The 21,730-nt window shown below is 46.0% G+C and overlaps 1 protein-coding gene across 1 annotated transcript in view; it reads right to left on the bottom strand.

The window, feature by feature from the left end:
• The window catches only part of bcar3 (BCAR3 adaptor protein, NSP family member), a 219,848-nt gene that overhangs the window by 163,235 nt on the left and 34,883 nt on the right, over positions 1 to 21,730 (bottom strand). Inside the window, exon 2 of the mRNA XM_078218856.1 lies at positions 6,002 to 6,130. Coding sequence (XP_078074982.1) covers positions 6,002 to 6,091 — 90 coding nt within the window. The 5' untranslated portion in view covers positions 6,092 to 6,130. The remainder of the gene's footprint in view (positions 1 to 6,001; positions 6,131 to 21,730) is intronic.

Genomic DNA, 21,730 nt, shown 5'->3' with positions numbered 1-21,730 from the left:
CGAGGTGGAAAATCACCAGATCAATTATATATCAACAGTGACTGAAGGGTGAAATTCCTGGTTCAGTTTAGTTCACAGAATCTCAGGATGGTTCCAGCGCGGGACGCAACCGTTTGTCCTGTTGTGTCTGTGTCGGCTCAGCAAGTGAGCAATGCATCTAGTGCCATTCTCCCCGTGACCTTGCAACTCTCCCCTGTCAGATAATCCCCTTGATTGAAGCTGCATTCACCAAACGGTCAGGCAGCGCATTCCAGATCTTAACTTCTCGCTATTTTTAAAACAATTCTCACGTCACCATTGCTTCTTTTGCCAATTAGGGCGGCACGGTGGCACAGTGGTTAGCACTGCTGCCTCACAGCAGTGAGGCAACACAATTGCTACCAAATAAACCTGTTGGACTTTAACCTGGTGTTGTGAGACTTTCTTACTGGCCTCACAGCGCCAGGGACCTGGATTCGATTCCCGGCTTGTCTGTGCAGAGTCTGCACGTTCTCCCCGTGTCTGCGTGGGTTTCCTCCAGGCGCTCCGGTTTCCTCCCATAGTTCAAAGACATGCTGGTTAGGTGCATTGGACATGCTAAATTCTCCCTCAGTGTACCTGAACAGGCGCCAGAGTGTGGAGACTAGGGGATTTTCACAGTAACTTCATTGCAGTGTTAATGTAAGCCTACTTGTGACACGAATAAATAAACTTTAAATCATTCTCTCTCCTTCCACCACTGGGAACAGTCTCTCCTTATCTACGCTGTCCACACCCCTCAAATTTGAACATCTCTATCAAATCTTCTCTTAATTATAAGAGAATGAAGTTCCAATGCCATTACTAATTAGGAACGTGTTCCCAATGCAATTGACAATTCAGGAATGATATTCCCAGTGCAAGTACTACTTAGGGTCACACATCTCTAGTGTAGTTAATAATTAGGGGATGACATTCCAAATGCAGAACTAATCACATTATTAAATTCCTGGTGCAGTTGCTAATTAGGAGATCATATTCCCAGTGGAATTCATAATTAGGAGATGGTATTCCAGATGCATTTACGAACTAGAGGATGAAATCCTAAGTGTATTAGTAATTCGGGTATTAAATTCTGACTGCAGCTAGTGTTTAGGGGACAATATTCCTAGTGCAGTTACTAATTAGGGAATGATATTTCTGATGCATTTTGCTGGTGAGTGTAATTGCTAATTGAGTTATTGAATATGGATAAGGAAAATTGCGAAGCTGTCCTCTATAAACTAATCCTTACAGAGGTGGCACAGTGGTTAGCACTGCTGCCTCACAGTACCCGGGTTCCATTCCCGGCTTGGGTCACTGTCTGTGTAGAGTCTGCACGTTCTCCCCGTGTCTGCGTGGGTTTCCTCCGGGTGCTCCGGTTTCCTCCCACAGTCCGAAAGACATGCTGGTTAGGTGCATTGACCATGCTAATTTCTCCCTCAGTGTACCCAGACAGGCACCAGAGTGTGGCGACTAGGGGATTTTCGCAGTAACTTCATTGCAGTGGGGGCCTACTTGTTAAGCCTACTTGTGACTGTAATAAATAAACTTTAAACAATGCTGAACAATAAGAAAGGTGGAATTTCAGAAGTAGAGTTCCGCTCACAACCACCTTTGTAATCTTTAATTTTGCTTGCCACAAATAAAGCACATAACTGGACAGGCAACTCATTCGACACACCAGCATTTCTTAGCGAAACATCAAATACAACAAGCGATTGCCAAAGATGAAAAGAATTACAGGCCAGGAGAGGCTGGATGTGCCTAAATAATTATTTGGCAACCTTCTTTTGTACAATCAGCTGTTTCCCAAATGATTTATTCTTATTTCTCGTGTGGTGCCATGTGGTGTCAACATTTTAACGGGCTGGGGATGACAGAGTTGGGGCTTGGCTGGTGGTTTGGGGCAGATTTAACAGACCTCAGTGGAACACAAACAGGTGATCCCCTAAGGCAACACAGAGAAGTGGCTGCTCCCCAGAGCAAACTGAAGAAACTGGAGCTCGCAATGCCACACCATCGAAACAAGCGGTCCCCATGGAAACCTGGTTCAGCTAGAAGTGAAGAATTTAAGGCTGCATTGGAGAACACCGTAATGTATCCCTAAACATTATCATTTGCATTCCACCCCTTGGCAACGTCCATCTGCTGACATGGGGTTAGCTCACACACGTACACTGATAACACCCAGCCTCATCACTGTTTCCCTTAATCCCTCCGCATGCTCTGTTACATAGAAACACAGAAGATAGGAGCAGGAGGAGGCCATTTGGCCCTTCGAGCCTGCTCCGTCATTCATCACAATCATGGCTGATCATCCAACTCAATAGCCTAATCCTGCTTTCTCCCCATAACCTTAGATCCCATTCACCCCAAGTGCTATATCCAGCTGCCTCTTAGAACCATAGAAAATTACAGCTCAGAAACAGGCCTTTTGGCCCTTCTTGTCTGTGCCGAACCATTTTATGCCTAGTCCCACTGACCTGCACTTGGACCATATCCCTCCACACCCCTCTCATCCATGAACCCGTCCAAGTTCTTGAGTGCATTCTATGTTTTGGTATCAGCTACTTCCTGTGGGAATGAATTCCACAGACTCACCACTCTTTGGGTGAAGAAATGTCTCCTCACCTCCATCCTAAATGGTCTACCCCGAATCCTCAGACTGTGACCCTGGTTCTGGACTCCCCCACCATCGGGAACGTCCTTCCTTCATCCACCCTGTCTAGTCCTGATAGAATTTTATAAGTCTCTATGAGATCCCCCCCTTATTCATTCGTCTGAACTCAGATTGGTCAGATTGCCAGCTTGATCTTCAACGCGTCTCAGTTTCCAGGAGTTAAATATTGTGAAAATTAAAGTAATTAGGCGAAATTCTCCGGCCTCCCAGCCACCTGTTTCCCGCCGGTGGGAGATGGTGTGTTGTTTGCTAGCGGCGGGATTCTCTGGTCCTGCTGCTGTCAATGGGAACCCCACACCGGTGGGAAACCTGGAGGTACGCTGCCGGCAGGACCAGAGAATGTGTCTGGTTAGTTCAGTCAGTACAGCACGAGACTCTTAATCTCCCACCCACGTTGGGTGCTGTTGTTTTGGGCAGCACGGTGGCACAATGGTTAGCACTGCTGCCTTACAGTGCCAGGGACCCAGGTTCAATTCCAGCCTCAGGTCACTATCTATGTGGAGTTTGCACATTCTCCCCGTGCCTGCGTGGGTTTCCTCCGGGTGCTCCAGTTTCCTCCCACAGTCCAAAGATGTGCAGGTTAGGTGGATTGGCCATGCTAAATTGACCCTAGTGTCAGGGGGATTAGCAGGGTAAATATGTGAGGTTACGGAGATAGGGCCTGGGTGGAATTGTGGTTGGTGCAGAGTCGATGGGCCGAATGGCCTCCTTCTGTAGTGTAGGGATTTTTTCTATTCTATTATAATCACAAAACTATGTGACCAACAGGTGAACTGACTCCTCTCTCTCCCCCCCCCCCCCCAGTTTGATTAATACCGGCAGCGACATCGAAACTCTTATACCTGTACAGGTGTTAACAGCCACCCTTTCACTCCCATGGGACACAATGGGTTTTGGCCAGAAGCACAGAACCTGCTTGCGAGGCTGCAATTAGCATTAATAGGCTGCATCACATGACCGTCATGCTTTTGGGCTATTTTATTATATTTCTAACCTCACAGCTCAATCTGCTGCTTAAACACCAACTGAGAAGCAGATTGCCCAGATGACCAAGTAGCCAGCCACAATCTCTATAAGCCTGATCACTGCTTGCCAAGTGATCTAAGCACATAAAGCCCATTGTACAGCCTTGCCCTTTTTCCCCCCTCAATAAAAGGCACCAAATAAGTACAAGTTGTTGCTATTGTTGAGAACTATAATGAGCTTCTGACACCAGTCTCCAGCATGATAAAGATAGAATCCAATAGCGTAGAGCGAAAGGAGGCTCGGGTGGGGAGGCGATGGCCTAGTGGTATTTTCGCTAGGCTATTAATCCAGAAACTCAGCTAATTTTTGGGGACTCGGGTTCGAATCCTGCCACGGCAGATGGTGGAATTTGAATTCAATGCAAACAAAAATCTGGAATTAAGAATCTACCGATGACCATGAAACCATTGTTGATTGTCAGAAAAACCCATCTGGTTCACTAATGTTTCTTTAGGGAAGGAAATCAGCCACCCTTACTTGGTCTGGCCTACATGTGACTCCAGAGCCACAGCAATGTGGCTGACTCTCAACTGCCCTCCAAGGGCAACTAGGGATGGGCAATAAATCCTAGTCATCCAGCGATGCCCATGCCCCATGAATGAATTTTTTAAAAAGCTGGGATGAGCCAGTTGGGCCGAATGGTCTGTTCCTGGGCTGTGAAGTATGTAACAGATTGGAACCCAATGACAAATCTCCAAAAAAAAGTGAAGGAGTTTTTAAACATGTCTGAAAATTTATATCAAAATGGAGACAATAAATAAACCTTGCTAAACAAGCTGATTGAGTTTTGCCTGTTCTAAGAACCATTGCTCTAATTTCAGTTTCTGGAGACGATTACTGGAGGCTGAATAAAAATATTCATTAGCCCTCGGACACTTACTGGACGCCAATACTTGGCGCATAATCTTTTCAGAGAAATGTCAGAAAATCAGGTACGAAAATTATTTCACGTCGGCTATCTCCAAGATCAAAAGGGGAAAACTCCCATTCTTCAACTAACAAAGGTCTTAGATTCCAGTTGCATAACATAGCAGGAAATGTTGTAGCCAGAATGGAATATAGGAATAGCTTTACCACACCAAATAAAAAGAACAAAGCAATCGTTTTGCTGGAGGAGGTAAGATTCTCCCCCTTCCCTCTAACCTTCTCTTCCCTCTCAACGGATAGCCTAGTGAGGACAGAGTCAATTAGCCAGCAAAGTGCCAGGATTGATGCCTACTCTGTAATGAGCTACCTGATCGGAATGGTGGGTGATGTTAAGGACTACAATTAGTCTCAATATTCCTAGATTAGGGAGTGAAAAATTAGCCTAGTTTTCCACAACAACTAGATAAACTGTAATGTTCTACCATACCACAAGGGTTGTGAACATCACCCAGTCCATCACGCAAACCAACCTCCCATCAATTGACTCCGACTACATTTCCCGCTGCCTCGGGAAAGCAGCCAGCAAAATCAAGGATTCATGCACCCCGGACATTCTCTCTTCCACCTTCTTCCATCGGGAAAAAGATACAAAAGTCTGAGGTCACATATCAACCGACTCAAGGACAGCTTCTTCCCTGCTGCTGTCAGATTTTTGAATGGACCTACCTTATATAAAGCCGATCTTGCTCTACCCCCTAGCTATGACTGTAACACTACATTCTGCACCCTCTCCTTTCCGTCTGCCCTATGTACTCTATGAACAGTATGTTTTGTCTGTATAGCGCGCAAGAAACTATACTTTTCACTGTATCTCAATACACGTGACAATAATAGAATCCCGACAGTGCAGAAGGAGGCCATTCAGCCCATTGAGTTTGCTCCGACCACAATTCCACCCTATCCCCGTAACCCCACGTATTTATCCTACTTACACTTGGGAGCAATTTAGCATGGCCATTCAACCTAACCAACACATCTTTGGATTGTGGGAGGAAACTGGAGCACCCGGCAGAAAAACCACGCAGACACAGGGAGAACGCGCAAACTCCACACAGACAGTGACCCAAGTCGGGAATCAAACCTGGTTCCCTGGCGCTGTGAGGTAGCAGTGCTAACCACTGTGCCACCGTGCCATCCTTAAATCAAATAGAAACATAGGAACTAGAAGCAGGAGTAGGCCAATTGGCCCTTCGAGCCTGCTCTGCCATTCATCTTGATCATGGCTGGTCATCCTCCAGTCATGGATATAACATAATGCCATCTATTAAATATTCTTAAAGATTTATTCGTGGAAAAGATTTTCTTTTGGCAGCAAGTTAAAGGTTCATTATCCCGCGAGGAATTGTTTGTCAGTTTAGCCGCACTCACCTCCACTCCATCATATTCTTCATCAAAGAGCTTGAAGTATTCAGGGAGCCCCAGCTGAGTCAGCCACTTGGAAATGGGAAGGTGCTTCATCGTCGATGCACACTGTTCAGTTCACAGCTGCTGCAGAAACTGTTACGAGAAAGGAATGGACACGTTCAATACAAGCAAAGCAGGAAAGCAAATCTACATTCCATGGTCTGAAAGTGAAAGGTATTTCTCCGTGGAGCTCTTCAGGCTTATCTGAATTGTAAATATTTAGTCATTTTCGGCACTCGCTCTACTCTCAAGGTTTGGGTTTGTCCAGAAAGTTTACTGAAAGCTCTGATCTGATCACCCACCATCAGGCATAAGTTGGGAGCGTATAAAGGGGGGGAAGCGTTCATTATCAGGGTGTAAAACAGCTCCTACTGGCTTGGCTCTCTGTGAAGCACCCTGTCCCAATTTTCTATTGGTTTTGGGAGGCCACTACCCCCTGCTTTGCACCCCCACTGACTGAATATTAAACACAGGACTAAATCTCACCACTGTTCATCCGAGTGAGGAACCGAATGCTGTTGTTCTCATACTGAAACCACTAAATAAACTGCCTGTTGAAGCCATTTGCTGACATATTAGACAGGGAGGGACCAGCTACTGATTTTGGAATAATACAATTAAACACTCTTGCATCAGAAAAGTTTAATTACAATTAATGCTCCGCACTCTGCCAATGTTTGTTAATTACACGGTTAGTCTGCCAAGTAATTCCAACTGGATTCTGTGTTTGACTTGTTTCAACATTGAATCAATAACAAACAGCAGAAGCAGCAGCAGGAACCATTTGCTGTCACAAGTCTTCTCGGTGGGATAGCCGGTTTCAAACCTCTCCATGAATGTGGAGAGCAATCTGTGATCGGGCAACAGGAGGGAGAATCCACAGCAGGGTAAATCCTGCCTGCTTCAAAGCACCCCCCTCCCCTCACACACTCATCACAAAGAGATGACTGAACCTGCCTCAATAACTCTCCACCAGCAGCTCAGACACATGCCAATCCTGAACTCACATTGCAGCAGAATCACAGCACAGTCATGGCGCAGAAAGAGGCCATTCGGACAGTCGTGTTTGCACTGTACCCCTGCACATTGTTTCTATTCAAATGCTCACCCAAAACCCTCTTGAATGCCTCGATTGAACCTGCCTCCCCCACACTTCCAGGCAGTGCATTCCACACCCTATCCACACGCTCAGTGAAAAAGTTTTTTCTGACGTCACATTTGCTTCTTTTGCAAATCACTTCAAATCTGTGCCCTCTCCTTCTTGATCCTTCCACGAGCAGGAACAGTTTCTCCCCGTCTACTCTGCCCATCCCCTTCATGATTTTGAACATCTCCATCAAATCTCCTCTTAGCCTTCTCCTCTCCAAGGATAACATTTCCAATCTCTCTAATCTATCCTCGTAACAGAATTTTCTCATCCATGGAACCAATTTTGCAAACCTCTTCTGCACCCAGAACTGTGCACAATATTCCAGCTGAGGTCTAACTAGTGTCTTGCATAAGTTCAGCATAACCCCTTTGCTCTTATACTTTATGCCCCTCTTAATAAAGCCCAGGATACTCTCTCCACCTGTCCTGCTAATTTCAGTGATTTATGCACATATACACCAAGTTCCCTCTTCTCCTGCATCCCCTTAAGAATTGTCTCCTTGTCTTCTATTGTTTATGTCCTTCTGACCGAAATGCATGACCTCACACTTCTCCAGACTGATAGGTCTGCCACCTATCTGCCCACACCACCAACTTGCCGATATTCTTTTAAAAAAGTTCTACACTGTCTTCTTCACAGTTTACAATGTTTCCAAGTTTTGTATCACCTGCAAATTTTGAAATCATCCCCTGCACACCAAGATTTAGATCATTAATATACATCAGGAAAAGCAAGAGTCCCAACACTGACCCATGAAGAAGAGCGCGACAAACCTTCCTCCAGCCCGAAAAATATCCCTTGGCCATTACTTTCTGCTTCTTACTATTCAGCCAATTTTGTATTCATGTTACTGCTACCCCTTTTATTCTAAGATTATAACTTTACTCATAAATCTGTGTGGCACTGTATCAAATGCCTAATGAAAGTCCACCTACACCACATCAACAGCATTACCCCCAACAACCCTTTCTTTTACTTCCCCAAAGAACTCTAATAAGTTAGTTAAACACCATTACCCCTTTGGAAATCCATGCTGGCTCTTCCTAATCAACCCACATTTTCCCATGTGACTACCCTATCCCGAATAATTGTTTCTGGAAGCTTCCCCAACACGGATGTTAAACAGTATTGGAATGCAGTTGCTGGCTTATCCTCACAACCTTTTTTGAACATGGGCATAACGTTTGCAATTTTCCAGGCCTCTGGCACCTCCTCCCCCCACCCCGAGTCGAGGGAAGATTATGGCCAGCGCCCCTACGATTTCCACTCTCACTTCCTTCAATACTCTTGGGTGCACCTCAGCCGGTGCCGGCGCCTTGTCAACTTTAAGTAGTGACAGTTTGTCCAATACCTCCTCCTTCGCAATTTTGAACCCTTCTAGTTACAGAGATTCTTCCTCTGTCACCATATCCTGGGTAGCATCTACCTCCTTGTAAAGACAGATGCAAAGTTTTCATTTAATACCTCAGCCATGCCCCCAGGCTCCAGGTATAAATTCCCTTTTAGGCCCCTAATCAGCCCTTCTCCCCCTCTTACCACCCTTTTACCATATATATGCCTGTGGAAGATTTTGGGATTCCCCTTTAAGTTGACTGCCAGTATTCTTTCATAATCCCTCTTTGCTTCTTGTTTCTCAACTGTATTTTCTTTTGATTTGATTTATTGTCACGTGTATTAGTATACAGCGCTATACAGACAAAGCATACTGTTCATAGAGAAGGAAATGAGAGAGTGCGGAATGTAGTGTTACAGTCATTGCTAGGGTGTAGGGAAAGATCAACTTCATGCAAGGTAGGTCCATTCAAAAGTCTGACGGCAGCAGGGAAGAAGCTGTTCTTGAGTTGGTTGGTTGGTACATGACCTCAGACTTTTGTATCTTTTTCCCGCTGGAAGAAGGTGGAAGAGAGAATGTCCGGGGTCCTTAATTATGTCTGCTGCTTTACCGAGGCAGCGCGAAGTATAGACAGAGTCAATGGATGGGAGGCTGGTTTGCGTGATGGATTGGACTACATTCATGACCTTTTGTAGTTCCTTGCAGTCTTGGGAAGAGCAGGAGCCATACCAAGCTGTGATACAACCAGAGAGAATGCTTTCTATGGTGCATCTGTAAAAGTTGGTGAGAATCGTAGCTGACATGCTAAATTTCTTTAGTCTTCTGAGAAAGTAGAGGCGTTGACGGGCTTTCTTAACTATCTATCTGACACAAGGAAAATTTTCCTTCCTTATGTTAATTTTGAACTCCTTTTTCATCCAGGGAGCTCTGGATTTGTTTACTCTACTTTTTGTCCTTTTGGGGCAAAATCTTCTCTTAAAAACTAGAGTTTATTTGAGTCAAAACATCCTGACTTTAATTCCCTGGCGAGCGCTGCATTAACTGATTGGTGCTGGGGATGCCAATAGAAGTGGCACAGCTGGTCTTGGTAAGAGAAGAGGTGACTCATTCCATTTCCATCTATTGACTGTTGGGTTTCTGTGTACAACGATGCCAGGAATGGTTGTAAGGAGAACCACGTGACTTCCCCCAGTGTTCGAATATACAACTGACAGTCACTATCCACAGATAGTAACCGTTTGTTTTAAGTATCAGAGAGATTCTGATACCAGAGCAGCAAAGGAAACAGAGAAGAGACGAGATAGGGGCGAAGGGAAAAAATGACAGAAAATGTATTAAGAAAATAGGACAGAAACAGCTGTGTAAATAATTCACCAACTAGATATTCAACAAAGAACAAAGAACAGTACAGCACAGGAACAGGCCCTTCAGCCCTCCAAGCCTGCACTGATTACATTGTCCTATCTAGACCAACCGCTTGTATCCCTCTATTCCCTGTCTGTTCATGTGCCTATCCAGATAAGTCTTAAATGTCGCCAACGTATCTGCCTCAACCACCTCACTTGGCAGTGCATTCCAGGCCCCCACCACCCTCTGTGTAAAAAACTTCCCCCCGCACATCTCTACTGAACCCTTCCCCCCTTACCTTGAACTTGTGTCCTTTGTAATTGTCATTTCTGCCCTGGGAAAAAGCTTCCAACTGTTCACCCTATCTATACCCCTCAATTTTATAAACTTCTATCAGGCCACCCTTCAGCCTCCATCTTTCCAGGGTGAACAATCCCAGTTTATTCCTTGCAGTCTAACAGAAATGCAAACAAATTAGGACAGAACTACAACCATCAACATCCTGGAAGCTACCACTGACTAAAAACTGAACTGGACTAGCCATATAAACACTGTGGCTACAGGGGGAGGTCAGAGGCTGGGTGTTCTGCAGTGAGTATCTGACCTCTGAACCCATGTAAAGCCTGTCCACCATCCACAAGGCACAAGTCAGGAGTGTGATAGAATACTCTCCTCTTGTCTGGATGAGTGGAGCTCCAATCGCATTCAAAAAGCTTGACACCATCCAAGATAAAGCAGTTTGCTTGACTGATGCCCCTTTCACCGCCTTAAACATTCACTCCCTCCAGCACAGTGGCAGCGTGTGTACCATATACAAGATACACTGTAGTAACTCACCAAGGGACAGCACCTTCCAAACCCTGGACTACCTAGAAGGGCGATGCATGGGAACATCACCACTTGGGAGTTCCCCTGCAAGTCACACACCATCCTGACCTGGAACCATAATTGCCGTTCCTTCAATACGCTGGGTCAAAATTCTAGAAATCCCACCCTAACAGCATGTTGGATGTACCTACACCCCATGGACTGCAGCGGTTCAAAGCACCTCCTCCTCTAATAAATGCTGGCCAGCCGTGATTCCCACATCGCAGGATCAAATTTTTTTAAAAGTCCCCCAAAGGGATCCATGTGTGCGTGATGGAGCTCAGAATGTTCAGCACAACCAATGAGCTTCACAGCCCCTTGACCTCACTCAAGAGGTCAACATTTCTAGTCCCACCACAGTCCCATCAGGGCGGCACGGTGGCTAGCACTGCTGCTTCACAGCGTCAGGGACCTGGGTTCAATTCCGGCCTCGGGTGACTGTCTGTGTGGAGTTCGTACTTTCTCCCCCTGGGTTTCCTAGTGCTCCGGTTTCCTCCCACAATCCGAAAGATATGCGGGTTAGGTTGATTGGCCATGCTAAATTGTCCCTTAGTGTCAGGGGGATTAGGACTGTAAGTATGTGGGGTTACGGGGATAGGACCTGGGTGGGATTGTGGTCGGTGCAGACTCGATGGGCCGAGTGGCCTCATTCTGCACTGCAGGGATTCTATGATTCTATGACAAATTATAAAATTAAATTACGTAAATCTAACAATCCCACGGGGAAAGAAATGCGCCTGAATGCTTCGCGTTATTGCAACAACCTAATTGGACATCAGATACCTAGCCAAGCACCCCTGCCCAGCCTCGCCTACAGAAGGAAAGACAGACTTTATGAGCGGGAGTTTACGGCCTCGCTCGAGCGAGACCGGAAATTCCCGCCCGAGGCCAATGGGAATTTCCGCTGTCTGATCCTTGCCTGCTCCGATTCTGGGTGGGCGAGGTGGTGGAGTTCTGGCCTATAGAAATGCAACTTCACAAGGACCTCCCAAAGTAATTCACATCCACTTTACAAGCGGAGTCACTGTTGTGATGTAAGAAACACAGCAGCCAATTTGTGCACAGCAGGATTCCACAAACAGCAAGTGTGACAATGACCCAGATGATGCGTTCGAAGTGGTGTTGGTGGAATGATAAATACTGGCCAGGGCACCAGGGGAACTTCCTTTAATTTTGATTTGATTTGATTTATTATTGTCGCATGTATTAACATACAGTGAAAAGTATTGTTTCTTGCGCGCTATACAGACAACACATACCGTTCATCGAGAAGGAAACAAGAAAATGCAGAATGTAGTGTTACAGTCATAGCTAGGGTGCAGAGAAAGATCAACTTAATGCAAGGTAAGTCCATTCAAAAGTCTGACAGCAGCAGGGAAGAAGCTGTTCTTGAGTCGGTTGGTATGTGACCTCAGACTTTTGTATCTTTTTCCCGAAGGAAAAAGGTGGAAGAGAGAATGTCCGGGGTGCACGGGGTCCTTGATTATGCTGGCTGCTTTGCTGAGACAGCGGGAAATGTAGACAAAGTCAATGGATGTGAGGCTGGTTTGCGTGATGGATTGGCTGCATTCACGGCCCTTCGTAGTTCCTTCCAGTCTTGGGCAGAGCAGGAGTCATACCAAGCTGTGATACAACCAGACAGAATGCTTTCTATGGTGTATCTGTAAAAGTTGGTGAGAGTTGTAGCTGACATGCCAAATTTCCTTAGTCTTCTGAGAAAGTAGAGGTGTTGGTGGGCTTTCTTAACTATAGTGTTGGCATGGGGTGGACCAGGACAAGTTGTTGGTGATCTGGACACCTAACAACCTGAAGCTCTCGACCCTTTCTACTTCGTCCCCGTTGATGTAGACAGGGGCATGTTCTCCTTTACGCTTCCTGAAGTCGATGACAATCTCCTTCGTTTTGTTGACATTGAGGGAGATTATTGTCACCGCACCAGTTCACCAGATTCTCTATCTCATTCCTGTACTCTGTCTCGTCATTGTTTGAGATCTGTCCCACTATGGTGGTGTCGTCAGCAAACTTGAAAATAGAATTGCAGGGGAATTTGGCCACACAGTCATAGGTGCATAAGGATATAGTTGGGGGCTGAGAACACAGCCTTGTGGGGCACCCGTGTTGAGGATAATCGTGGAGGAGGTGTTGTTGCCTATCCTTACTGATTGTGGTCTGTGAATTAGGAAGTTCAGAATCCAGTCGCAGAGGGAGGAGCTGAGGCCCAGGCCACAGAGTTTGGAGGTGAGTTTCATGGGAATGATGGTGTTGTAAGTGGTTGTGTAAGAGTAATCCATGTTCTTCTTTGTAACAGTGCCACAGGGTCTTTTCCTGAAGGGGCAGACAAGGCCTCCGTTTAACACTTTCTCCGTAAGTCAGCCCCTTGGCAGCCCCGCGCTCTCCCCCCCCACCTACCCCCCACCACCGGCAGCCCCGCGTTCCACCCCGGGAGCCCCGCGCTCCCCCTCCGGCAGCCCTGCGCTCCCCCTCCGGCAGCCCCGCGCTCCCCCTCCGGCAGCCTCGCGCTCCCCCTCCGGCAGCCCTGCGCTCCCCCTCCAGCAGCCCCGCGCTCCCCCTCCAGCAGCCCCGCGCTCCCCCTCCAGCAGCCCCGCGCTCCCCCTCCAGCAGCCCCGCGCTCCCCCTCCAGCAGCTCCGCGCTCCCCCTCCGGCAGCCTCGCGCTCCCCCCCGCCCCCCGCACTCTCTCCGGCAGCCCCGCGCTCCCCCTCCGGCAGCCCCGCGCTCCCCCAGTGCTGCACAGAACTGTTGGCCTCAATTTTATGCTGAACTCTCTGGCGTGGGGCTCAACCTCAACCTTCAGACTCAAGAATCCATAGAATTCCTGCAGTGCAGGAGGAGGCCATTCAGCCCATCGAGTCTGCATCAACAACAATCCCACCTAGGCCCTATTCCCGTAACCCCACGTATACACTCTGCTAATCCCCTGACACTAGGGTCAATTTATCATGGCCAATCAACCTAACCTGCACATCTTTGGACTGTGGGAAGAAACCAGAGCACCCAGAGGAAACCCATGCAGACACGGGGAGAACATGCAGACTCTACACAGACAGTGACCCGAGGCCGGAATTGAACCCGGATCCCTGGCATTGTGAGACGGCAGTGCTATCCACTGTGCTACCATTGAGGCAGGGCTGATGCCTGTAAATACTTTTGTTCGGACTCTTGTTGGAGATTGAGAAGCAGCGAAGCACCAAGCCACTCAGTTGTAAAACACTTGCTGGAAGACTAGACCTTCCCCTCCCAACCCCTCACAAAACAAGGGACGAACAACAAACGTGGCCTTGTCAGCGCTGCCTCCAACCTGACAACAAATATTTTAAACAATTATTTATATCCGCACCAAAGCAAAACATCAGACTTGTGTGTGTTTTTGTTTGGTCAGGGGCTGGCTGATAAGCACGAGTTCCACAAGTTGTTGCTTTGCTACAGACCTTGAAATGAAGAGAATAAGGCTGCAGAGAAAAAAAAAACTCCCAGCAACAATATCACAAGGACACCCACTCTGTTTGTGCTCCAACCTTTCCGCTAAGTTATCTCCTCATGCCTCATACCCACATCGGTTTTCTTGTTTCTTCACACATTTCTGTGTTGTTAGCAGCAAACTGGGTGTACTGGGCCCGAGGAGCTGACCTTAACATGTGAAACCTGACAGCAAATGCCAACAAGTTGTTCACTATTATTGTAAGAAGTTTCACAACACCAGGTTAAAGTCCAACAGGTTTATTTGGAATCGCGAGCTTTTGGAGCGCTGCTCCTTCATCAGGGTGGCGAGGGGGCAGCGCTCCGAAAGCTCGTGATTTTAGATAAACCTGGTGTTGTGAGACTTCTTAGTGTGCCCACCCCAGTTCAACTCCAGCATCTCCACATCATCACTATTATTGTATACAGTCCTGTCCCCATGTGCTGTTCAGGTACTTGGCAGCTAGCTGAGTATACACTAGCAAGGCCCCTGACGGAGTATCTATAAGTTTAAAGTTTATTTATTATTGTCACAAGTAGGCTTACATTAACACTGCAATGGGAGGTAATTGTGAAAATCCCCTAGTCGCCACACTCCGGCACCTGTTTGGGTACAGAGGGAGAATTTTGCATGGCCAATGCACCTAACCAGCACATCTTTCAGACTGTGGGAGGAAACCAGAACACCCAGAGGAAACCCACGCAGACACGGGGAGAACGTGCAGACTCCACACAGACAGTGACCCAAGCCGGGAATCGAACCCGGGTCCCTGGCGCTGTGAGGCAGCAGTGCTAACCACGGTGCCGCCCACTGGAAACCCACAATCACAGCGGGATAAGAGGATCCTGATGGCGGAGAAGGCCAGAAAATCTCATCCTTTGTCTTTTGCATCCATGTGTCAGATTCAGTTATCGTTCAGGAATGTTATACTGACACAATAAGCTTTGTGCTAAGAATAAGAGCAGCACATATTGTACCAGAATTATACTAAATATTATCTATTTATTATGGAAATGGTACAACATGTGTGGAGTCTATTCTCTGTTACATGTTTGTTCTGATGTTCAGTTGGGTGATACATTTTGTGCTTGCTTCACGCAGCTGGCAGTTTCATCGGGATAAGCTTGCTAATGATTCCCTTAAACCCCCTGCCCATCTCATAGCTCAAATATCTATCAGTCTTTGTGTCTTCTCAACAGTACTTCACTGGACTGGATTCCATCATTCTCCTTGGCTGCTCCGCCAAGCTAAAACGTATGAAGCATCCGCATTCTGCTTATCCACAAACGGAGATTCCACCCCCCCAGCAAATCTAATTTGTTATCAAGACTGCCTCACTTCCTTTCAGAATTATTGCCCAAACTCACTCAGACTTTTTGCTGCTGTAACCAAAGCGATGCCTTTGTCACCTCATCGTCACAACATTTATGAACATCCTCTTTCAGTCCTGACGCCAACAAACTACAACTTGCCCATAACGCTATGGGTTCGCTCACACAAAAATCCCTCGTTTGCTCATTCTTGCTCCCAAGCTGCATCATCCTCCTGTACCTCAATCAATCTGACTAGAAGATCCTCTATCTTATGTTCAAATCCCGTCTTATCCTTCCCCCATATTTCAGATTATGGACCGGTGACGACTGTGTTGGAAGCTTGTGAAATAACAGTGTGAAAAAAACCTTTGCTTCACAGTAAAACTGTAAACCCAAGAAAATATGAACAATCCCAGATCTGAGCTGGATTGAGCAATGTCCTTTGGAAACTGGCACACAGATCGGAACTCAGATCAAATACCTTCACTAGGATCCTGTGAAAGATATCACCGGTTTCCAAAATCTCGACATTGATAATTTCTTTGATTCTTTCGTGGGACATGGGCGTCACTGGTGGGCCGACATTTAATAACATAAGAACATAAGAACATACCCCTATTTGCCCTTGAGGAGGTGGGGGTGAGCTGCCTTCTTGAAACACTGAAACAACTGAGTGGCTTACTCGGCCATTTCAGAGGACAGTTGAAAGTCAACCATGTTATCATAGGTTTGGAATCACATGTAGGCCAGACCAGGTAAGGATGGCAGATTTCCTTCCTTCAAGGACATTAGTGAACCAGATGGGTGTTTCCAACAATCGACAATGGTTTCGTGGTCATCAGTAGATTCTTAATTCTAGATTTGTTTTATTGAATTCAAATTCACTGCAGCTGCCGTGGCGGGATTCGAACCCGGGTCCCCAGAACATTAGCTGAGTTTCTGGAATAATAGTTTAGCAATAATACCACTCGGCCATCATTTCCCCTGTGGGTGGGGGAATTTTAACTCTGGTGCAAATTGGGTGGCTGTAGATGCTTTGTTACAACCTGCCTGATTGGGGGGGGGGGGGGGATGGTGGGCGGAGGGGTTCTCTGGGCGGCTCGGATGGGCAGGAAGGACACAAAGACCAGCATTTGTGTTCCTCTAGGCCTACAAGATCAATTTTGGAAATTTAATCACGCTGCTTATGGAGCAGCCTCCAGCTGTTCCTTTAAGGATCACTGGGTTTTCAGCTCCACACGCACACACTACCTGACCATACCTGAATGTTGCAACAAGCCTTTACAGGTGCAGTAGCATACTAACTGGAATAAGGCTCCTGGCTGTTTGTAGTGGGGAGCTCATTTTGATAACACGCGACTAAAAAATAATTGAGCAGGGTGGGTTTTGCACAGCGAGCTACTGATTGCAAAGATCTTTTCAGTGTGGGTGTGGTGGCAGTCGGATGAAAGCCACTCCCCACCATGGCGGCTGCAGTGATTTGACATTCACTGGTTACTCACATATTGCTGTCAGCGAGCGTGCTGATGGAACTATCTCACAATGTCAATGTAACCCTGTTCGATTCACTGAGAGTGATGTCAGGTTATCCCAGTGAAAATTGGACAAAACAAAGAATTTTGTTCAATAACCCTGGATTGGCCAGGATTTTCAGTGGTGCTTTGGGATTTTTTTTATTCATTCGTGAGACATGGGTGTCACTGGCTGGCCAGCATTTATTGCCCATCCCTAGTTGCCCTTGGAGGGCAGTTGAGCGTCAACCACATTGCTGTGGTTCTGGAGTCACATGTAGGCCAGACCAGGTAAGGGACGGCAGATTTCCTTCCCTAAAGGATATTAGTGAAGCAGATGGGTTTTTCCGACAATCGACAATAGTTTCACGGCCATCAGTAGATTCTTAATTCCAGATATTTTTTATTGAATTCAAATTCGATCAGCTGCCATGGCGGGATTCGAACCTGGGTCCCCAGAACATTAGCTGAGTTTCTGGATTAATAGCTTAGCAAGAAGACCACTAGGCCATCAGCTCTCCTGCCATCACACTGCCATCTACTTTGCTGTAAAAAAACATAAATCTTGACAGCAGGAACCTGACAATGAAAATATAGAACATTTTTCCCTGAATTTATTTTTTGTAATCATTTAGCGGTTGTGGGTGTCGCTGGCTGAGCCAGCATTTATTGCCCATCCCTAATTGCCCTTGAACTGAGTGGCATTTCAGAGGGCATCTAAGAGTCAACCACATTGCTGTGGCTCTGGAGTCACATGCAGGCCACACCAGATAAGGGAAGCCAGGGAAAATATTTGCAGAAAAATAAACCACAATTGCTCACGATTCCTTACTCATCATGTTACAAAGGTATAAACAAGACATTGCCCAAAGGGCATTGGTGACACAGATGCGTTTTTATGCCAATTGACAATGGTTTCATGATCATCATGAGACTCCATCTGAAGTGGTGGGATTTGAACCCAGGTCATTACTCTGGGGTGTCTGGGTTACTAATCCAGTGACAATACCACTACGGCACTGCCCAAACATTCCATGCACACGATGCAAATCAAAGGGAAAGACACTGGCGTGATGGCATTGTAATAAAAGTAATAATTGGTTCTCCTCGTACTCACCCCAACACTTAAAGGTTTCCCAAACACTTTTGTCCAAGTTGAAGATACACCTTTTGGACCGGTTGTTAAACTTAGGCTTTCTCTGCCTTGTCAAGTGGAATCGCCCCACGGTACCCTTTTGAAGAAAAGCAGGATAGTTCTCCCAAATGTCCTGCTCAATATTTATCCCTGGGTCAACATCATTACAAAAAGATTATTTGCTCTAATGCCGTTGCTTTCTTTGGGGCCTTGTGCTGCATAAATCAGCTACTGCGTTTCCTCTATTGCAACAATGAGGACACGACAGTCCCATCCATCTCTGACCTTCTATTTTGCTCCATCTGCTCCAGCTCCTCTTAATCCAGCGGCCTGCAACATGTGGCCTGGGAGGCCAAATGCGGCCCATCTGGGTTCGGAGTGATTTAATTTATTATTGTCACATGTATTAGTATGCAGTGAAAAGTATTATTTCTTGCGCGCGATACAGACAAAGCATACCACTCATAGAAAGGAAAGGAGAGAGTGCAGAATGTAGTGTTACAGTCATAGCTAGGCTGTAGAGAAAGATCAGCTTAGTGAGCATTGTATGTGAGTTTAAAGAGTTAGAATGAAGTTTTAGAAGCATAGAACGAGAGTAATTTCAGAAGCATGGAACGAGAGTAAAAGACATAATTAGAAGGTATGCTGGGCACAGCTTGCAAGAAGTCGCCTTGCTCCAGCCCATCTTGAATAAAAAAGTGCGGCCCATGAGATATTTTGTTGACCGTTGCACACGCGCAGGGTTTCTGTCCACATTGTTTATTCTGACCAGTGTGACTGAAATGATTCGCACATAAAGCAAAGACAAGTGAAGTGAGGTGTAACAATGGACCTCTGATTCCAATCAAATATCAATATTTCTTTTGTTTTTACCATTTGAAATCGATAGTTAACATTGAATGTTTAAGCATTTTCTATAAGTTGTTAGACGTGTATTAATTATATTCAATCTTATTCAAGGGGTCACGGTTAGTGAACAGACCTGATTTCAATCTTGTGGACCCACTAAAATGGGGAGGCTGCGGCCTAGTGGTATTATCGCTAGGCCATTAATTCAGAAATTCAGCTAATGTTCTGGGTTCAAATCCCGCCACGGCAGATGGTGGAATTTAAATTCAATTTTTAAAAAATCTGGTATTAGGAATTTGCCAATGACCATGAAACGATTGTCGATTGGCAGAAAAACCCCATCTGGGTTCACTAATATCCTTTAGAGAAGGAAATTTGCTGTCCTTACCTAGTCTGGCCTACATGTGATTGCAGAGCCCTCCAAGGGCAATTAGAAATGGGCAATAAATGCTGGCCAACCAGCGGCACCCATGTCCCACAAATAAAAAAAGATGAAGGCACTCACTAGCCTAGGTTGCCTATCACTGTCTTAAACAGTATAATAAGAAGTCTCACAGGTTAAAGTCCAACAGGTTTATTTGGTATCATTAGCTTTCGGAGCGCTGCTCCTCCATCAGGTGAGTCATTAAACAGTATAAGATCTATCACATTACTCCCTCTCTATTGCTCTGATGAGTCAAAACGCTATTTACACTGTTTCTCTCTCCACAGATGCTGCCAGACCTGCTGAGTCTTTCCAGCATCCACAACATTTTGCTTTTACTACAGCGATTGGCTGCAAAGAGCTTGCTGGTGTCCTGAGATTGTGAATGATGCTGTCGACATGAAAAAGGTCTTTGTTTAAATTCAATCCCACGTTCACTAGGTGTAAATGCTCTAAAGTAGATACCATATCCAGTTGTAAAATAATATATTCCAAAGAGATTTCCTGTGTACAAAGGTCCTTACGTGACATCCCGCTGACCAACATTTTATCCAGGGTGTTAATCTATTAAACAAATAGATTTGTGAGGAAGCTGATGTCATTCAGTGTGATTTCAACTTTTAAAACAAATCTCTAAATGGTTTGATAAAGGACTCTGTAGATAATGCTCTTTTAAGTATAATCAATTAACAATGAAATAAACTATTTACAAAGGGTGACAGTCCCCAATGGGGCAACGGTAGATATATTAGCACCAGTGCAATCAGATTGCATTATTAAACAGTTCAATGTAGGTCAGAGATGTGATCTTATTAACTCTGGTGGCACAGTGGTTAGCACTGCTGCCTCACAGCGCCAGGGATCCAGGTTCAATTCCCAGCTTGGGTCACTGTCTGTGCGGAGTCTGTACGTTCTCCCCGTGTCTGCGTGGGTTTCCTCTGGGTACTCCAGTTGCTTCCCACAATCCGAAAGACGTGCTGGTTAGGTGCATTGGCCATGCTAAATTCTCCTGCAGTGTACCCAAACAGGCGCCGGAGTGTGGTGACTAGGGGATTTTCACAGTAACTTCACTGCAGTGTTAATGTAAGCTTACTTGTGACGCTAATAAATAAACTTTAAAATCCAGTTCTCCTCCTTGGCCAACACCAGGGAAAACATTTGCAGAAAAATAAACTGTAGGATCCCTTACTCATCATATTACAAAGACACAAACAAGGCAACAACTGTGATATCAGAAGCAAGCCAGCTGAAGATTTGAACTACAGAGAAGTGGGATGGTCAGGCTTTTACCTCGGGGCCACTGATGAAAACAGCAATGAGGCGAGAGCACAGTAACATTTATAGGTACCGCAGGTTCCACCAACATATTTATGGCTGCATCGTGACAGACAGTTCCCAAAATAGCCCAGCCTTCAACAGCAATAAAATAAAACTGCATAAAGCAACCGCCTGCATTCTATATGCACTTTACAGCTCAAAGCAAATGCTGCAACAATTTCCCAATCTCCTCCAATAAAATATTTTTTCTCTTTGAGATAAATGTTTCCGCTGAAGGTTGCAAAGTTTAACCTACTGGGTCCATGAATGTTGCTTCATTTTATAATGCTTCCTTGTCCTCTTCACTCCATGGGAATCACAGTATGTTCCTCTCTGCCAGCTATCATCCCGATTACCAGCTGAATGAACTACCTGTGTGTACCTGGATGGTTTATCCTGTTTGACTAGCAGACCCCCGGCTGTGTGTAGGTGTGGGAGAGTGAGAAGCTATACTGCCGACAGCACACCCAGAGCCTGAACCACCACAGTACTGGTGTAGTGTCACCCTCCAACTCAATCTGGGTGGGTGCTTGGATGATGAAGACCACTTAACGCCTCCATCACCTTTCTTTAACACAGAGAAGGTCATAAGATGTTAAGACAAAACAACGCATAAAACTCATAGAATCATAGAGTCCCTACAGTGCAGAGGAGGCTATTCGGCCCATCAAGCCTGCACCGACTCTCTGACAGAGTACCTTACCCAGGTCCTTACCCCCTCTCTATCCCCGTAACCCCATGGATTACCATGGTTAGTCCATCTAACCTACACATCTTGGGACACTAAGGGGTAATTTAGCATGGCCAATGCACCTAACCAACACGTCTTTCGGACTGTGGGAGGAAACTGGAGTACCTGGAAGAAACCCACGCAGACACGGGGAGAACATGCAGACTCCCCACAGTCGGTGACCCAAAGTCGGAATTTAACCTGGGACCCTGTCGCTGTGAGGCAGCAGCGCTAACCACTG

The sequence above is a fragment of the Mustelus asterias genome, chromosome 8, assembly GCF_964213995.1.
Source record: "Mustelus asterias chromosome 8, sMusAst1.hap1.1, whole genome shotgun sequence".
Taxonomy (NCBI): domain Eukaryota; kingdom Metazoa; phylum Chordata; class Chondrichthyes; order Carcharhiniformes; family Triakidae; genus Mustelus; species Mustelus asterias.
The sequence above is the reverse complement of the archived record's forward strand: the minus strand, read 5'-3'. Positions and strand labels throughout refer to the sequence as shown.